The following is a 17,316-nucleotide window of genomic DNA, read 5'->3' as shown; positions in this document are numbered from 1 at the left end:
TGCCACCTTAACCCTGTTATTTTTTTACTTTAACTTTGAATGCTAAATTGTGCAGTTTGAACATGTTCTCAGTATAATTTTTATAAAAATACAGATAATCACAACTTTATAAGGAGAAAAACACTGTAGAAATTTAAACCTAGAAAGAAAAATTACCTCTATCTGTAGAAGTCGTAGACATGGTTCGTTCACGGTCTTTGGTCACATTAGATTTACTGCTACTCACACTTGTTGGTCTGCTACTTCTTTCCGTTATTGAAGATGTAAGTGTTGTTTCCAAGGCATTAAAGGAATCATACAAGTCCCAAGAAGTGGCCATTATCCCTAAAAATGAATTACACAATACCATAGCACAGTAAGTTATGAACTGACCAGTCAACCACACACCTCATTTGGAACCGGAAATAGGCAGTCAGGCAGCAGCAAAGACCAAAAAAAAAGCAAATACAGTACAGTACTGTGTTAAACGTAAACTACTAAAAAATAAAGGAAAAGCAGCACTTTTCTTCTGCATAGTAGTTTCAAAGCTGTATTAAGTCAGTGTTCAGCTGTAAAACTTTCGAAAGAACAACCATAATGTTTTGTTCAGAGTTACGAACAACCTCCATTCCTGAGGTGCTCATAACCGAGGTTCTACTGTATTGTGCTTCTAAACATTTACTGTAAAGCACTAAAATGCAGGGAAATATTAGACTTTTTATAGGAGATGCCAAATCTCTTTGGTAAAATGGTACAGAAACTGTGTCAGACAAGTTTGCAACAACAGCAACTGTGGGGCTGTCATGGGTGTACTAACGTCGACTGTGTGTGGGGTCTCCCATCAGTGTGTGTGTCCATCTCCTATTAAGAAACTTTAATAATAATACTTAGCATTTATATACCCATAAGTCTTTATGTATTCAACTTTACAAAACATCAACTAATTGGAATGTAGAATAATCAGAATTACAGGTGCATATAATGCGTAGAATATACTGCTAGTTCATTTCTGTATCTAATCTATACACATATATGTGAACATCTATATGTCCTCTCTACGTTTTCTACAATACTATCCTTTTACATGTAGTTTATATACATTAAATAAATCAAAGAAATAAGATGTAGAGCACCATTCCCCACAGCCATTCTTTTGCCTTCTTCATAAAGAAAATGCCATAAGTGGGTGATGAAATTTGGATAAACATCTAAAAGCCTGCACACTTGTCCAAATTTGTCTAGAAAACTGAGGCAAAAGTCTTGTAAGACAGTCTTCTCCTATGTTTGCCAGGACTTCCTGGTTTGACTGAGATTTGAAATCATGTGAAAGAGCTTCTCCATGCTACCATACTGTGCTATCTTCGCCTAGAGCTGAAACCAGAGCCACTGGAAAAGTTAAGGACAAAAAAGGAACAGCATTTTCAAATCTCAAAAAAGATGTTTAGTTTGAGTTTTGGATAGTTTTGCCTTGCCAGAAGTACTCTGCCTCTGTGGTGCTGAGACGGACAGAATACAAAGCGGGAGAGCTCTTAGCAGGAGCAACTACTATATCCTTTCAATGGATGAATGTGCTGCTCTCTGGACCAGTTTCTAAACGCTAGGAGTAGTAGGTGTAGAAGTGAGGCAGGGGTCCTGCTGATGCCGCTATCTCATCTCCTGCTGCCACATCTCTGTTGGGATGCAGAATACTTCAGGCCACTCTACCATACCTTCATCTTATGCTCAAGAAATGCAAACACTAACGTTCTGGCTGGCTGCTGCATGGGTGTATAAGCAGGGAAACATTTTTATGGAAAAAATGCTTATTGACTGAACTGAAACTTTCTGCAGGATAGAGAAATTGAGAAATTTCTCATTGCAAAGAATATTTGTGAGGTTTAGGAAGTGTCAAAACATTCCACTTTGACATTTTCTAAACAAAAAAATTCAGTTTTCCAGTTTGAACCAACCCTTCAGTCCATTTTGATGGACCCAAACCAAATTTTCTTTTCAGATTTTCAGACTGCAAAAATTTGAGACTTTAAATTTTCATCCCAATTTGGGGTAGGAAAAATTATTGAAATCACAAAAATTTTGGCAAAACAGGAAAACCATCTCCCACCCAGGTCTACTTCCTGAACTCTTCGTTAGCCTGCTTATACACCTGCACAAAAGTAGCCTCGACCAAGTCGCGTGGTCTTTCTTTAATTTTAGTGTTCTCCTGAATATGTTTCATAAGTAATGAATAATCTAAGTTTAATCACTAATAAGTCACAATAATAACAATTAGCAAATGTACAAAATGTTTAATGGGAAAGGGCTCTTAAGCAACATTTGCTATATTTATCACTTTTTTGAATGATAATTTACCTTTATCCTCCATAAGGATTTTCTCACATTGCACTTCTTTATTCTTTGGTGCTCCATTAAGCGTTTGCATCATCCTTTCCACAAAGCGATCATTACCAACTCTATTTTTACAAAGCTCAATATAATCCTTGTTCCGTTCCCTTTGAAAAATTACATACATGTTAAAAAAAACCCAAACTCTATCCATATTAAAACTACACATTGAACAGGACATGGTGTTTTCAACTAATGTCTACTGCTTCTGTCTGTTTCAATTAAAAAGGTTTTATTTGGCTCCAAATATTCCCTTGCAGTGGTTGCTACCCCAACTTTGCCACACTGTTTAGATCAGAAAAGTATTATAGAGATGGGCCTGAGCCAAAACACCAGATCTAAACATTCTTGAACTTTGGGGAAATTCAGATACAGTTCTGAAATTTGTAGCTCTGGCCCATCTCTACTACAGAGTGAAACTAACTAGATGCTGCCTAAATACAAAAGTGAAAGTGATTAATCTATATTGTCTAGTCTCTAATAACTGCAGAAATAGTGAAGAGGAAATGTCTTTTTTTAGTTCTTTCAGTTTTAATACTCAAAAGGCAGAAGTGGATGATACTAAGCCTGAATCTACCAACAGTTAGGTCACTCTCCCCCTGAAGAGTGGGAGATTCCTCTTCAAATTCTTTCTCCCCCATCAGGCAGAAAGGGAGTTGAACCCAGGTCTTCCACATCACAGATGAGTGCTCTAACCATTGGGTTGCTAAAACATGTATGATGGGTAGCACTATCACCACCTGCTTCTCCTTTGGCCAGATTTTGAATGGGACGCAATCTTGCAGTCAGTCTCTGAGCATGCCTACCAGGTAGGGCCTCGCAGGCAATAAAGGTAAGCCTATCTTCCCTGGTTTGGTGAATCACTCTGGGGCTTAAGTGGGAGATAAGCACCTGGACACCTACACTGAGGCAGCAGTGTGCATACCCAGAGGCAGACATTTAGGCAGAGGAAATGTTAATTCTGAAAATGTAGGTGCCAAGTTCGTTTAGGCACCTACAGGGAATGGCTGGTGTTTGTAAACCCCCAAATTTAGGCACCTAAGTCTGGGATTTAGGCACCTACGTATCTTTGTGAATTTAGCCTAAAATGCCAAAGTGGGAATTAAGTAGGTGCAGCGGAGCCTATTTAGGCTCTACACTTTAAAAAGGGATTGGGTTACTTTAGTAGTAGAAAGAGACAGCAGCCTCAGGAAAACATAAAGATTATCTAGTTTGTTGGTTTATACATTTGTTTAGGAATTACTGACTGAAAAGCTACATGGAAAGCATACATCCAGAGTCTTTTGCCAAACTTGGGGGGGGGGGGGGAAGCGTAGTGTTGTTTTTTAGTAAACCTGAACTGCTGTAAATAAACCAGAAATCCCAGAACAGTTTTTCTGTATCAAAACCTAACTCCTGTAGGCTCTCTAGCCATTTAGAACCTGATCCTCCCACAAACGTACTACCAAGCACAGCATTTACTACAATGAATAACTGCCTTAAATGCAAGTATTTGCAGAATGAGGCTCTAAATCCTTTCTACAGGTTGTTGGTAGGTTTGTTTTTTAAGAAAACAAACATCCTTTTCTGTGTAACTAATACCATATAATGTTTATCTGAGTGTGTCCCTTTAATGTTTGATTTAAAAGTCTGATTTTCCTATGTTTACATAGCACTGCTACATAATAAATGCATTTTAAGCAATAAAAACTGCTCCTGTTCTTCCTCCTGGCATGATAATGGGGCTCCAACTGATGGTAAATAATTAAAGATTGACATTTGTTTTTGAAAGCCTTTTTACTTGGGTAAAGGGAAATGATTTTTTAAAATAAAACATTCATTTTAGTAATGGGTTTTGTTGTCACTAGGATACTACCCACCTCTGCTTTTCACTAACTGCTTTATCTGCCCCAGTAGGTGAAAGGTCTAAAATTCAGTCAGCAAGACAGCGTAAAGGAGACTAGCTTGTCATGTTTAGAGATGGAAGCGAGTACAGTATGGCATTTAGACAAAAGTCAACTTGTGAAATATAGGTAGTAAAGACCTTGATCCTGTATGTTCATGAGCCCTTTCAACTCTCTGAAGTCAATAGAAATTGAGGGCATTGAGCATATTGTGGCTCGGGATACCGAAGTGTATGTGAAATTGTAAATATACATACTGCACTTTTTCAGCATCTTCAGATTCTACAGACATCATGACAGTTGGCATGTCCAATAGCCAGATAGTTTCTGTCTCCGTGAGGTAAATATCCACTCTCTTATCAATGTCTTCTTTTGTCAGTTGTTCTTTTATCTCATCTCGCCTCACCTGTACATCTGTCAAATTATATAATGTGAAAATGAAAATATTTTTCTGTTCTAAGATCAAAAGAGGAAAACTTAACTGTAAAAAATAATAGTATTGACTTGGAGTCACATACTGTGGGGCACTGAGTTCCTCGAGGGGTGCTCAGCACCCCTCAATTTCTACCGACTTCAGTGTCTCCCAGAATCATGCTTCAAAGCCAACAGTATGAATCTCTGTAATTACAAAAGCACATTTTCTTTACCAGATAAGCTAATAGCTGTGTCTCGTCTAGAACCAGGCTCTACTATTTCATCTGCCATAGACTCAGTTGTAGATGATGATTTAGAAATACTGCTGCTTCCATATGTCCTTTAATAACAAAGAAATATACAGAAATAAAGTCCAGATATGGCAATATTCAAAATAATACAAAAATAATGAATTACTGGTAGTAGGATAGCCAAGTCACATTACATAGTGATTGTGCATACAGAAAATGCTTGTGTCGCAAGAGAAATCCTAGAAAGACACTGGAAAGAAAATAATGAATTTGTTTAAAAGAGTTAATAAATTAAGACTTCATCTGAGAGAATATCCTATGGACTGAAAAGATGATGGGGAAGAATTTAATAAGGTCTGGGATCCATTCACCACAGCAAGCGTAAGGCAGTGATCTCAAAGCACAGTGGTTATTGCCATTTCACAGCTGGGGAAGTTGAACTCCGAGAAGCCAAGGGACTCGCCTACAGTGACACCAGGACTAGATCCCTGACCTCTTGAACCCCAGCCTCATCCAATCTCCAGGCCACACAGCCAATGGTGCAGTTAGAGCGGCAAGGCTGGCTGCGAAGTGTGGAGCAGAGATGCCGGAACAGGAGGGGGCCAGGGAGCCATGCTCCCCCCACCTTTTAAAAAGGGGAGGGCTATGCCCTCCCACTTTTTACTAGCCGTAAGGGCGAGCGATGTTGCTGTGTGATGCTATGAGCCCACCACTGTCAGGTGAGAGTCTTCAGCACTTTTCACTATCAATCCTTTGAAATTTCTTTGAAATATATAAGAAAATATCTTGAAAATCATATACACTTAATTGTCTCATTGTGTTTTTTCATTTTGCCTTAACAGTGATAATCTATGTGTAAGGAGTGGTTGTGATGAAGGTTTTTTTAAAACATACTTGTGTATAACAGTTTTCTTAGTATTTTTCCTTTTCCTCAAAAGGTGTGTGTCTAAAACTATATAAGAATATAATGCAGCATAGGAAAATAGGCTAAGGAAGGTGTGACTGACAAATTACAGATAGATAGATTCCATTATATTGGTTGTTATTCCCAAAATTTAAAATGCAAACCCTTAAGTTTATGCAGTACTGCAATGGCAACTGAGGGCTAGACACACAAAGCGGACTGGACTGAGCTCAGTGTTGCAACACCTAACTTTAGGTCCCTTTCCGCTTAGTGGAATCCACGGCCCTGAATTAAGCACATAGGCTCCCTGTACGATACATAGGGAGAGTTAGGTGCCTAAGACTGGGATCCACAAAACCAGCATGCTGAGCAGGGATCCACCTAAGCTAGCTGACAGGAAATGCCAAGGAAATTGGAGGGGCCATAAAATAATTTGAGCAGGGACTGGAACCCTGGGCTCCAATTATTCCTGGTACTAGCACTTCTGAAGCTTACATACATGGCCATTCTGGAATCCTGTATAGCATGGGCCAGGATTTGACCCAAGGAATGCAACAGCCTACCTTGAGAATGGACCTACTAAACTAGCATTAACTCCAGATGTCTGATGCATGGATAAGGAAGACAGAAAATCAGATCCAGTGGCCCCAGAGAAATCCTGCGTTGATAAGATTTTGCTTTGTCTGTGTAGCGAAGCACTTGGTTCTGGATGATAGAGTGGCCGAGGTGTTACATCCTTCCCTTGCTCATCAAATACCTGAATATTTAAATAACAATAATAAAAATTATCTTGTGTTCTCTAAACAAATGAAAATGATATGTAGCTATGCAAGGTGGGTGAGGCAATATCTCTTATTGGAACAACTTCTGTTGGTGAAAAAGACAAACGTTTGAGCTACAGATGCAGCTATGCAACATTTAACTTTATTAGTATTAGAAGGTACAGGAACATTCACCCTAGTAGTTAACATAGGGAGGAGCAATGAAACCTCTCTGTGCCAGCATACATTGAGAGGATAGATGTTGTTTGTACTGCCACTCTCCCTCAAGGGGTTCAACTATGAGAGGACATCTTTAGTTTCTGCCAAGAGCTTCTTAGGAACTCTGCCAGTAGAGGCTGTTTCAGGAATATGCTGAGAAACTACAGACACCAGCTACTTGAGACACACTTTCTCCCTGATCACCACTGCTGACTTTTCAGGCTGTGCGGTTTTATAGTAACCGTCCTGATGAAGAAATCTAGCGGACCTAAATTCTGGCAAAATCTGGTATAAATCAGAGGCTAGCTGGTTCACAGTGCTAATATTATGAAATTATTATGCAATTTTATTAGTCCCTCCCCTAAAAAAAATCTTTCTTCTGCAAGAAAATATACTGTAAGTGGATTGTAAGGTTTCTAAACAGAATTTTCTTGATACTTTATATTGGAATTTCTTCTCTATGTCAGCTAAACAAATACAAATGCTCCTGTCAACATATCTCATGGATTTAAACACAGGTTATTTTCAACTTAAGAAGAAAACTGTGGCTCTAAATGGCTGATTTTTCAAATCAACACAAGCCAGTAATGGAAAAAGTAAATTTCACTGCTCTATAAATATATGTATTCCTTGGCTATTTAAGGAGTTATTGCGTACCCCTGTAAGTCAGTTAAATCTCCCTACTCTAGCCTCCCATTTATAAAAAGGAGATAATACCTCCCCACGTTGAGTGCTATGAAGCAATTACGATTTGTAAAGTGCCTTGGCAATACTGGATAAAAGCTTTATAGCTGGGGTCGGCAACGTTCGGCATGCGGCTCGCCAGGGTAAGCAACTTAGCGGGCCGGGCCAGTTTATTTACCTGCTGATGCAGCAGGTTCGGCCGATCGTGGCCCCCACTGGCCGTGGTTCGCCGTCCCGGGCCAATGGGGGCGGCGGGAAGCCGCGGCCAGCACATCCCTCAGCCCATGCCGCTTCCCGCCGCCCCCATTGGCCCAGGACGGCGAACCGCAGCCAGTGGGGGTCCCGATCGGCCAAACCTGCTGCGTCAACAGGTAAATAAACTGGCCCGGCCCGCTAGGGTGCTTACCCTGGCGAGCCGCATGCCGAACGTTGCCGACTCCTGCTCTATAGTAATTCAAAGCATTATTATTACAAAATCAAAAAAAAAAGTTTTTTCAAAAGAACGTTTTCTCCACTTTTTGTTTGTTTAATTAGGAGAACAATTCTTAAATGTTTGTGAAAGATGGCATATTAACAGAACTGGAACTTGACATTCTCTAAGGGTAAAAGTCATTCCCATGCACAGTGTCCTATGCACAGCCTTAGTGTCACATTCGGGGCTAATGAAATGGATTAGATCCATGTAAGAACCCTGCACTAACAGAGAAATACATGTATATAATATGCTTTAGCCTAGATTGACAATTCTTATCAGTCTGCATGCAAAACCTTAGTTGGATATTAATATAACATGCTGAATTTATAAAAGTTATCTTTCATTTATTTGATCTGGAATCAAGCTTTCCTTGAGCATGTAGCTGTTTGTATACAGCCTACAACCAAATCAAGGCAAGCAAGTATAGATATGCTAGATGTAGCAAATATTTGCTATATAAGAGGTGACAGAAAAAATATTTGTCTTTTTCTTTATGATGGATGAATGCATAAGATTAAGGGGGGGAAATTCTCCTTGTTTTTTCAAAAGCAAAAATGGTGGTCTCATCTACCCTGTTTTTTCCCCAAGACTCCATGGGCACGGAGAACTAGCTATCTTATGACATCAAAAGTACCAGTGAAACCTGTGCACCTGCAAAAGAAATTCATTTTAATCACTATTTTTAAAATCAATTTAACATATATGACTGATGTCCTTTTGGGATAAAAGATCTTTTGGTAAAGATTAAACATTCCTGATCCTTAAGAGCAAGGGAATCTCCTACACTAGTTCTCTGGACTTCCAAGGAATCCTCCAAAGTGTCACCTAGAAAAAAACAGGGAAGACAAGGCAGAAACTCTGTAAGTTAGAAAATAAAGGAGAGGGAAAATCTCAGCCTTCCTCAGTATATCATAAAGAAGCAAAAAGGGCACAGATACTTTGTTCCTTTGAGGGTCACTTTTTAAACACTGATCATCATCCATCTTTTCCAACGGGTTTTCTCACTTTCTGAAATATCTGCACTGGCTTCCCCTTTTCCTAGAAAGCCTACCCTTGTCACATTCAGAGTCAGAGTTACCCTGTCACACTGCCCTCTTTTCCCTCTGCAATCCACCCAAGCTTCTTTCCAGACAACTTTTAAGATTAACAATTAAACATAATTAGAAATATTTGGTATTGAAAAGTTCATTACCTGAATGGTATGCCTACTCCCTATGAGAGACCCCTTATCCATGGTTTTGCCATCAGAAGCCATCAGTATGCTTCTTCGACTCAATGATCCAACTCTGTTTGGGTTGAAACCACTAACATAGCTCATTCGTCTTTGGCTGCTAGTTCCTGAAATAGATGTCCTCTTCATATTTAATTCCAGCTTTGATGTCCTATTTCAACCAAACAAAATATGATCAAGAAATTTATATTGACTATTTAGCAGATGAACAGTATAAAGCTGTAGTGAAATTGTGAATGTCTACTACAAAATGTCAACTTCACAAACACAGAAGCAAATGTTAACTGTAAAATAACAGAATAGAAGAAATGCTAAAGTTCTTGTCTCTTTATGGGGCCAAGTGTGGTGAAAGGCAACTGGTATGGAAATGAAGGACCAAGAAGCACAGTCTTTGGATTAAAATGTAGGATTTGGATTCAGGCCACATAGGTACAGTTCTCAACTCTATCAAAGATTTTCTGCTGGAGTTTGGTGAATCATATATCTGTGCTTTTGTTTCTCTATCTGTAAAATTAGGGTTCCCTCTTTCACAAGGCAGCTGTGAGGTTTAGTCCATTCATTGCTCTAAAATACCCTGAGATCCTTGTGTGGAAGATGCTAACTGCAAAGAAAGCTTACTGGTAGCTAGGTACTCCAGGGATGGGTGCACTTGAAACGTGCCACATAGATCAGATAGGAGAGAGATCTTGTAAACTAAGGTTTCAGAGTAGCAGCCGTGTTAGTCTGCATCCGCAAAAAGAACAGGAGTACTTGTGGCACCTTAGAGACTAACACATTTATTTGAGCATAAGATTTCGTGGGCTACAGCCCACTTCATCGGATGCATGAGTAACCAACAAAACCCCACATTCTCAGTGCAGATTTATAGCACTGGGATGGAGCCTGGTCTGCCAGGATTAGCAGAGACAACCACTAGCTCGAGCGCTGTCCGCAGGGCCGGTGCAAAGAAGTTTGCCCCCTAGGCAAAACTTCCACTTTGCGCCCCCCCCTCCCCAGCTAACCCTGCCCTCCCCCACAGCAGCTAACCCAGCCCCCCACCCAGGGAGCCCCCCTGCAGTAGCTACCCCCCTCTGCAGCTAGCCCTGCCCGGGGAAACCCCCCCTCGGCGGCAGCTAACCCCACCCGGGGAGCCCCCCAGCTCACCTCGGCTCCGCCTCCTCCGCTGAGCATGCCGGCGCCGCTCTAATTCTCCTCCCCTCCCAGGCTTGCGGTGCCGATTGGAGGAGACTTAGAGCGGGGGCTGTGTGCTCAGCGGAGGAGGCAGAGTGGAGGTGATCTGGGGCAGGGAGCGGTTCCCCTGTGCGTCGTCCCCCCCCGTTACTACGAGCAGCCCTCCCCGTGCCCCCTCCCCCCGCCCCAGCTCACCTTCACTGCACCGCCTCGCAGGGATGGCATGTTTGTAGAAATTTTGGTGGTGCCCAAAACCCGCCCCCGCCCAAACTCCACCCCCCCAAACTCTGCCCCCGACCTGCCCAAGGCTCTGGGAGGGAGTTTGGGTGAGGGAGGAGGTCTGCAGTGCAGGCCCTAGGCTGGGGCAGGGGATTGGGGTGCAGGGTGCAAGCTCTGGGAGGGAGTTTTGGGATCAGAGGGGTGCAGGGGTGAGGGCTGTGAGGTGTGGCTGCAGATGAGAGGTTTGGAGTGTGGGAGGGGCTCAGGGCGAGAGTAAGAGTGTGGGGGTGAGGGCTCTGGCTGGGGCTGGGAATGGGGTATTTGGGGTGTGGGAGGGGCTCAGGGCGAGAGTAGGAGTGTAGGGGGAGAGGGCTCTGGCTGGGGCTGGGGATAAAGTGTTTGGGGAGGTGGCGGGGCTCGGGCAGAGGGTCAGGGTGTGGGGGGATGAGGGCTCTGGCTGGGACTGGGGATAAGGTGTTTGGGGTGCTGGAGGGGCTCGGACAGAGGGTGCAGTGGGGGGTTAAAGCTCTGGCTCGGGGTGTGGGCTCTGGGATGGGGCAGAGCTGGGGATGAGTTTGGGTACAGGCAGGCTGCTCTGGGACAGGGGCCAGAGAGGATTCCCCCAAGCCCTTTCCCTGCCAGCAGCAGCAAGCTCTGGGGGAGGAGTCCCCCTTTCCTGCCCCCCCCAGCAGCACGATCACCCCCCCCCCCCACTGTCACTGCATGTGCTCCTAGGGTCCCTCTCAGGTCCTGGAATCTCCCTTGCCTCCCCCACGGTGGGGCGCTGCGTGTGCCTCCTCCCCTGCTGTTGCCCCTGACTGTAGCCTCACTGGGGGTGAGGGATGGGGATGCCTCCTTGCCCAGCATGGGGCAGGAGCAGTGACTGTGGGCAGGGGGGTCCCCTGTGCTGCTGGAGGGTCCCATTGGAAAATGAAAGGGTCTGAGGGGGAAGGGCAGGCTCAGAGTCAGTCTGCCCTGGCAGTGGAGCCGGGGGAGGGGGGTCACTAGGACCCTGCGGCAGCAGTTGTTGCAGGGAAGCAGCATGGAGGAGACAAAGCAGACAGGCTCTGCTCCTGGACAGAGACTGTGGGGGGGAGACCGTGAAAGGCGGGGGCGGCAAATCGGGGCCAGGGGACACTCGGGGAAGGCGTGGGGGGGGGCTGCAGGTGGGGACACACAGCCCCACATATTGCTGGAGCTGGACCCCGGCTCTGAATATTGCTGGTGCCCGAGCACCACGTGGATCAGCTTTTAGGTGCCCCCAACCACTAGTCGCCCTAGGCGGCCACCTAGTTTGCCTAAATAGTTGCACCGGCCCTGGCTGTCTGAGCAGCCGGGGCTTGCGGAGATGACAGGCCCCCAGCCTGCCCGCCGTGTCCTCTTGAGCCCACTGCCCAGCGCCGGTGGCCAGTGACCAACACAGGACCCTGCGGCGGGGCACTCACAAGCTGACCACGACGCTATGCCTCTTGCCCTTGCCGGCCTGGGTGGAGGAGGACATGGTGCTGGCGGGGTTGGGGAATGGGGCTCGGTGCCCGTGTCCCGGAGGGGGCGACTCTCGATACAGCTCCGGTCCCAGGTCCCAGCGGCCCTGCGCTCTCCTGCTGGAGCCCAGAGGCAGCGTGTTTACATGGTAACCATGGCAACCGCGGTCCAACCTGCGCCCAGTTGATTGGCTGGCAGAGAGGGACGGAAACACAGGGTAGGCGCTGCAGGTAGGTTGTTCATGACTGGCGGCCTGCCCTGGCTCGCGGCTCCCCCACACAGGGGCCAGGAACCTCTCCCCCCCAGTCAGAGATAGGAGCCCCACACAACAGGGGCCAGGAGCTCCCCCCCAACACCGGTCAGGATCCAGACCCCCGCACAGCAAGAGCCAGGACAGAGCTCTCCCCCCGCCCCGCAACATCTCAGGGGCTGGACCCCCGCACAGCAAGAGTCAGGCGCTCCCCCCCCCCACACACACACACAACACCGGTCAGGGGCCGGACCCCCGCACAGCAAGAGCCAGGAGCTCGCCTCCCCCCCCAGAGTCCAGACTCCCGCACAGCAAACGCCAGGAGCTGTCCCCTCCCCCCCCAACACCGGTCAGGGGCCGGACCCCCGCACAGCAAGAGCCTGGACGGAGCTCCCCTCCCCCCAACACCCAGGGCCGGTGCAACCATTTAGGCAAACTAGGAGGCTGCCTAGGGCGCCTAGTGGTTGGGGGCACCTAAAAGCTTATCCACATGGTGCTCGGGCCAGGGGTCCAGCTCCAGCAATACTCCTGGCCGTGTGTCCCCCTGACACCACCTACAGCCCCCCCCCCCCCCACACCTTCCACGAGTGTCCCCTGGCCCCGCCTTTCACAGTCTCCTCCCCCCCCCCTTCTCTATCCTGGAGCAGAGCCTGTCTGTCTTTGTCTCCTCCATGCTGCTTCCCTGCAACAACTGCTGCCGCAGGGTCCTAGTGCCCCCCCTCTCCACTGCAAGGGCAGACTGACTCTGAGCCTGCCCTTCCCCCTCAGACCCTTTCATTTTCCAATGGGACCCTCCAGCAGCACAGGGGACCCCCCTGCCCGCAGTCACTGCTTCTGCCCCATGCTGGGCAAGGAGGCATCCCCATCCTTCACCCCCAGTGAGGCTACAGTCAGGGGCAACAGCAGGGGAGGAGGCACACGCAGCGCCCCACCATGGGGAGGCAAGGGAGATTCCAGGACCTGAGAGGGACCCTAGGAGCACATGCAGTGACAGTGGGGGTGAGTGTGCTGCTGGGGGGGCAGGAAAGGGGGACTCCTCCCCCAGAGCTTGCTGCTGCTGGCAGGGAAAGGGCTTGGGGAAGTCCTCTCTGGCCCCTGTCCCAGATCAACCTGCCTGTACCCAAACTCATCCCCAGCTCTGCCCCATCCCAGAGCCCACACCCCAAGCCAGAGCTTTAACCCCCCACTGCACCCTCAACCCTCTGCTCAAGCCCTTCCAGCACCCCGAACACTTTATCCCCAGTCCCAGCCAGAGCCCTCATCCCCCCACACCCTGACCCTCTGCCCGAGCCCCGCCACCACCCCAAACACCTTATCCCCAGCCCCAGCCAGAGCCCTCTCCCCCCACACTCCTACTCTTGCCCTGAGCCCCTCCCACACTCCAAACCCCTCATCTGCAGCCACACCCCACAGCCCTCACCCCTATACCCCTCCCATCCCAAAACTCCCTCCCAGAGCCTGCACCCCAATCCCCTGCCCCAGCCTAGGGCCTGCACCGCAGACCTCCTCCCTCACCCAAACTCCCTCCCAGAGCCTTGGGCAGGTCGGGGTCGGAGTTTCGGGGGGTGGAGTTTGGGTGGGGGCGGGTTCTGGGCATCACCAAAATTTCTACAAACATGCCATCCCTGCGAGGAGGTGCAGTGAAGGTGAGCTGGGGCGGGGGGCACGCGTGGGGAGGGCCGCTCGCAGTAACGGGGGGGGACGCCCAGGGGAACCGCTCCCCACCCCAGATCACCTGCACTCCGCCTCCTCCGCTGAGCACACAGCCCCCGCTCTAAGTCTCCTCCAATCGGCGCCGCAAGCCTGGGAGGGGAGGAGAATTAGAGCGGCGCTGGCGTGCTCAGCGGAGGAGGCGGAGCCGAGGTGAGCTGGGGGGCGCTTCCCGGGTGGGGTTAGCTGCAGAGGAGGGGTAGCTACTGCGAAGGGGGGGGCTCCCCAGGTGGGGGGGGTGGGCTTCCCGTGTGGGGGACTGAGTTAGCTGCCGTGCAAGGGGTGGGGTTAGCTGGGGGGGGGGCGCAAGGTGGAAGTTTCGCCTAGGGCGCGAAACTTCCTTGTACTGGCCCTGCCAACACCTCAGGGTCCAGACCCCAGTACAGCAAGAGCCAGGAGCTCCCCCCTACCCCAACACTGGTCAGGGTTCAGACCCGTACACAGCAAGAGCCAGGGGCCAGGAGCTCTCCCCCCCGCCCAAAACCAGTCAGGCTCTGGACCCCACACACACTGGGGCCATCGTTACACCTGAGCCTCAAATAAACCTTCTGGGCTCGGAGCTCCTACCTGTTCTTTCTTAGGGTCTTGTAATCTGCCCTCAGTCAACCTAAACGCATGCTAGGAGCCCTCTCCTGACCATTCAGGGCCCTGTAACCCCCTTTTCTCATTGAAACACCAAAATCCTTGAAAGAGAGATGTTAAACACTGCCTTCAAATTAACGGAGACTTGGGGCAAGTCTGTATTCTTCTCTCCCTCTGTAAGGAAAGCAACGATGCAACTGTGTGGCTAAACAGTACACCAGAGTAACAGAACTTCTTAAAGCATTTAAAATGTGAGTATTGAAAAACTGGTGGCATTGGAGTCTGAGTGTAATAATCATAGGCTATAAATATTTTTTCCTAAAAAGGTAAACAAAACCCAAACCACAGACTAAAAAAGTCTCACCTAGGGACAGCGTGGTTGCAGGTTTCCCCCCAACATTTTGGTGCAATTTCAATGTGCCTTTGACACAGAGAGAGAGTGTGTATGTGAGGCATGGCGAGATTGGAAATTTACAAAATTAAAAAGCTTACATTGTTTAGCTATGTTTGGTATTAATTTAGATTGTTATAGATAGTGGGGAGACTTTTAAATAACGGGATACAATATATAGTCAAGAATGCTCTTGTGGATCAAGCACTAGACCTGTGTTTAATTCCTGGCTGTCGCAAATTTCCCATGTCACTTAAGCTCTATGCACCCATCTGTAAATAGGGCTAATAACATTTCCTTTCTCCAACACTTTGCCAGTCTTTAGGTTGGTAAGCTCCTTGGGAGCAGGGACTGTCACTTGCTATCTCTTACAGTGCCTACCACAATGGAGCCCTGGTCTTGGTCAGAGCCTATAGGTCAGGGGTGGGACTTTTTGGCCTGAGAGCCACATCTGGGTGGGGAAATTGCATGCAGGGCCATGAATGTAGGGCTGGGGCAGCGGGTTGGGGACCGGGGTGCGGGAGGGACTGTGGGGTGTGGGAGGGAATGCTGCTGGAACTGATCGGACTGTGATGGAGTCTCAAACACGTCCTGGCTTGCGGCACAGCTCCCCAGTTGCATGTCTCCCATCCTCCTCCTCCTTCTTCCTCCACCTCCTCTTTGCTGTTCAGTCGAAAGTATCCATAGTGATGTGCTGGGGTGTGGAGTCTCCCTCAAGTATGGCATGCAGCTCTTTGTGAAAGCGGCAGGTGTGCAGCTTGGCACCAGATCAATTATTGGCTTCCCTAGCCTTATGATATGCTTAAAGTAGTTCCTTTGCTTTCACACAGCACTGGGTTGACCCTGGTCATACCCCTTCTCCTGCATTCTCCATACAATCTCTCATAGATATCCATGTTTCTATGGCTGGTCCATAACTGTGCTTACACAGTCTCTTCTCTCTGCAGCAGGGCCGGCTCCAGGGTTTTGGCCACCCCAAGCAGCCAAAAAAAAGAGAAAAAGCCGCGATCAGGATCTGCGGTGGCAATTCAGCGGGAGGTCCTTCGCTCCGAGCGGGAGTGAGGGACCGTCCGCCGAATTGCCACCGAATAGCTGGACCTGCCACCCCTCTCTGGAGTGGCCGCCCCAAGCACCTGCTTGCCAAGCTGGTGCCTGGAGCCGGCCCTGCTCTGCAGGCAGAGGAGATCTAATGTCTCCCGAGACTCCTGCCTGTTTCAGCCCAGAGCGTGTCTGACGCATATAGCCGGCATGGTCAGCTGGACAGTTGTGCATAATAATGGAGAGCTGCTAGAGGTGTGCTCGCCAAGATGCACAATCAGGAAAAAGAACAGGAGTACTTGTGGCACCTTAGAGACTAACAAATTTATTAGAGCATAAGCTTTCATGGACTGCAGCCCACTTCTTCGGATGCATATCTACTTGTGGCACCTTAGGCCTGGTCTACACTAGGCGTTTATGTCGAAGTTAGCGCCGTTACATCGAATTAACCCTGCACCCGTCCACACCGCGAAGGTATTTAGTTCGACATAGAGGTCTCTTTAATTCGACTTCTGTACTCCTCCCCGACGAGGGGAGTAGCGCTAAATTCGACATGGCCATGTCGAATTAGGCTAGGTGTGGATGGAAATCGACGCTAATAGCTCCGGGAGCTATCCCACAGTGCACCACTCTGTTGACGCTCTGGACAGCAGTACGAGCTCGGATGCTCTGAACTGCCACACAGGAAAAGCCCCGGGAAAATTTGAATTTGAATTCCTTTTCCTGTCTGGCCAGTTTGAATCTCATTTCCTGTCTGGACATCGTGGCGAGCTCAGCAGCACTGGCAACGATGCAGAGCTCTCCAGCAGTGATGGCCGTGCAATCTCAGAATAGAAAGAGGGCCCCAGCATGGACTGATCGGGAAGTCTTGGATCTCATCGCTGTGTGGGGCGATGAGTCCGTGCTTTCCGAGCTGCGATCCAAAAGACGGAATGCAAAGATCTACGAGAAGATCTCTAAAGACATGGCAGAGAGAGGATACAGCCGGGATGTAACGCAGTGCCGCGTGAAAATCAAGGAGCTGAGACAAGGCTACCAGAAGACCAAAGAGGCAAACGGACGCTCCGGATCCCATCCCCAGACATCCCGTTTCTACGAGGCACTGCATTCCATCCTCGGTGCGGCCGCCACCACTACCCCACCAGTGACCGTGGACTCTGAGGATGGGATAGTGTCCACGGCTGGATCCTCGGACATGTTAGCGGACGGGGAAGATGAGGAAGGAGATGAGGAGGACGAGGCAGTCGACAGCGCTCACAACGCTGATTTCCCCGACAGCCAGGATCTC

General features: G+C 48.1%; 2 protein-coding genes across 4 annotated transcripts in view; one reads left to right on the top strand and one right to left on the bottom strand.

Annotated features, from left to right (window-relative positions):
* The window catches only part of DNAI4 (dynein axonemal intermediate chain 4), a 28,500-nt gene extending 16,362 nt beyond the window's left edge, over nt 1-12,138 (bottom strand). For all 3 annotated transcript variants that reach the window (XR_008445855.1, XM_054036513.1, XM_054036514.1), the window contains exons 1-7: nt 12,018-12,138; nt 9,145-9,334; nt 6,377-6,570; nt 4,892-4,998; nt 4,502-4,658; nt 2,329-2,468; nt 157-324 (exon numbers count right to left, since the gene is read on the bottom strand). Coding sequence is in view for 2 of the 3 variants with exons in the window: in XM_054036513.1 (XP_053892488.1) it covers nt 157-324; nt 2,329-2,468; nt 4,502-4,658; nt 4,892-4,998; nt 6,377-6,570; nt 9,145-9,334; nt 12,018-12,073 (1,012 nt within the window). In the remaining variant the exon portion in view is untranslated. The remainder of the gene's footprint in view (nt 1-156; nt 325-2,328; nt 2,469-4,501; nt 4,659-4,891; nt 4,999-6,376; nt 6,571-9,144; nt 9,335-12,017) is intronic.
* Nucleotides 12,139-14,830: 2,692 nt separating this feature from the next.
* MIER1 (MIER1 transcriptional regulator) overlaps nt 14,831-17,316 on the top strand; it is a 64,614-nt gene continuing 62,128 nt past the window's right edge. Inside the window, exon 1 of the mRNA XM_054037326.1 lies at nt 14,831-14,850. The gene's annotated coding sequence lies outside the window, so the exon portion shown is untranslated. The remainder of the gene's footprint in view (nt 14,851-17,316) is intronic.

This window comes from Malaclemys terrapin, chromosome 8, assembly GCF_027887155.1.
Source record: "Malaclemys terrapin pileata isolate rMalTer1 chromosome 8, rMalTer1.hap1, whole genome shotgun sequence".
Classification (NCBI taxonomy): Eukaryota; Metazoa; Chordata; order Testudines; family Emydidae; genus Malaclemys; species Malaclemys terrapin.
The sequence above is the reverse complement of the archived record's forward strand: the minus strand, read 5'-3'. Positions and strand labels throughout refer to the sequence as shown.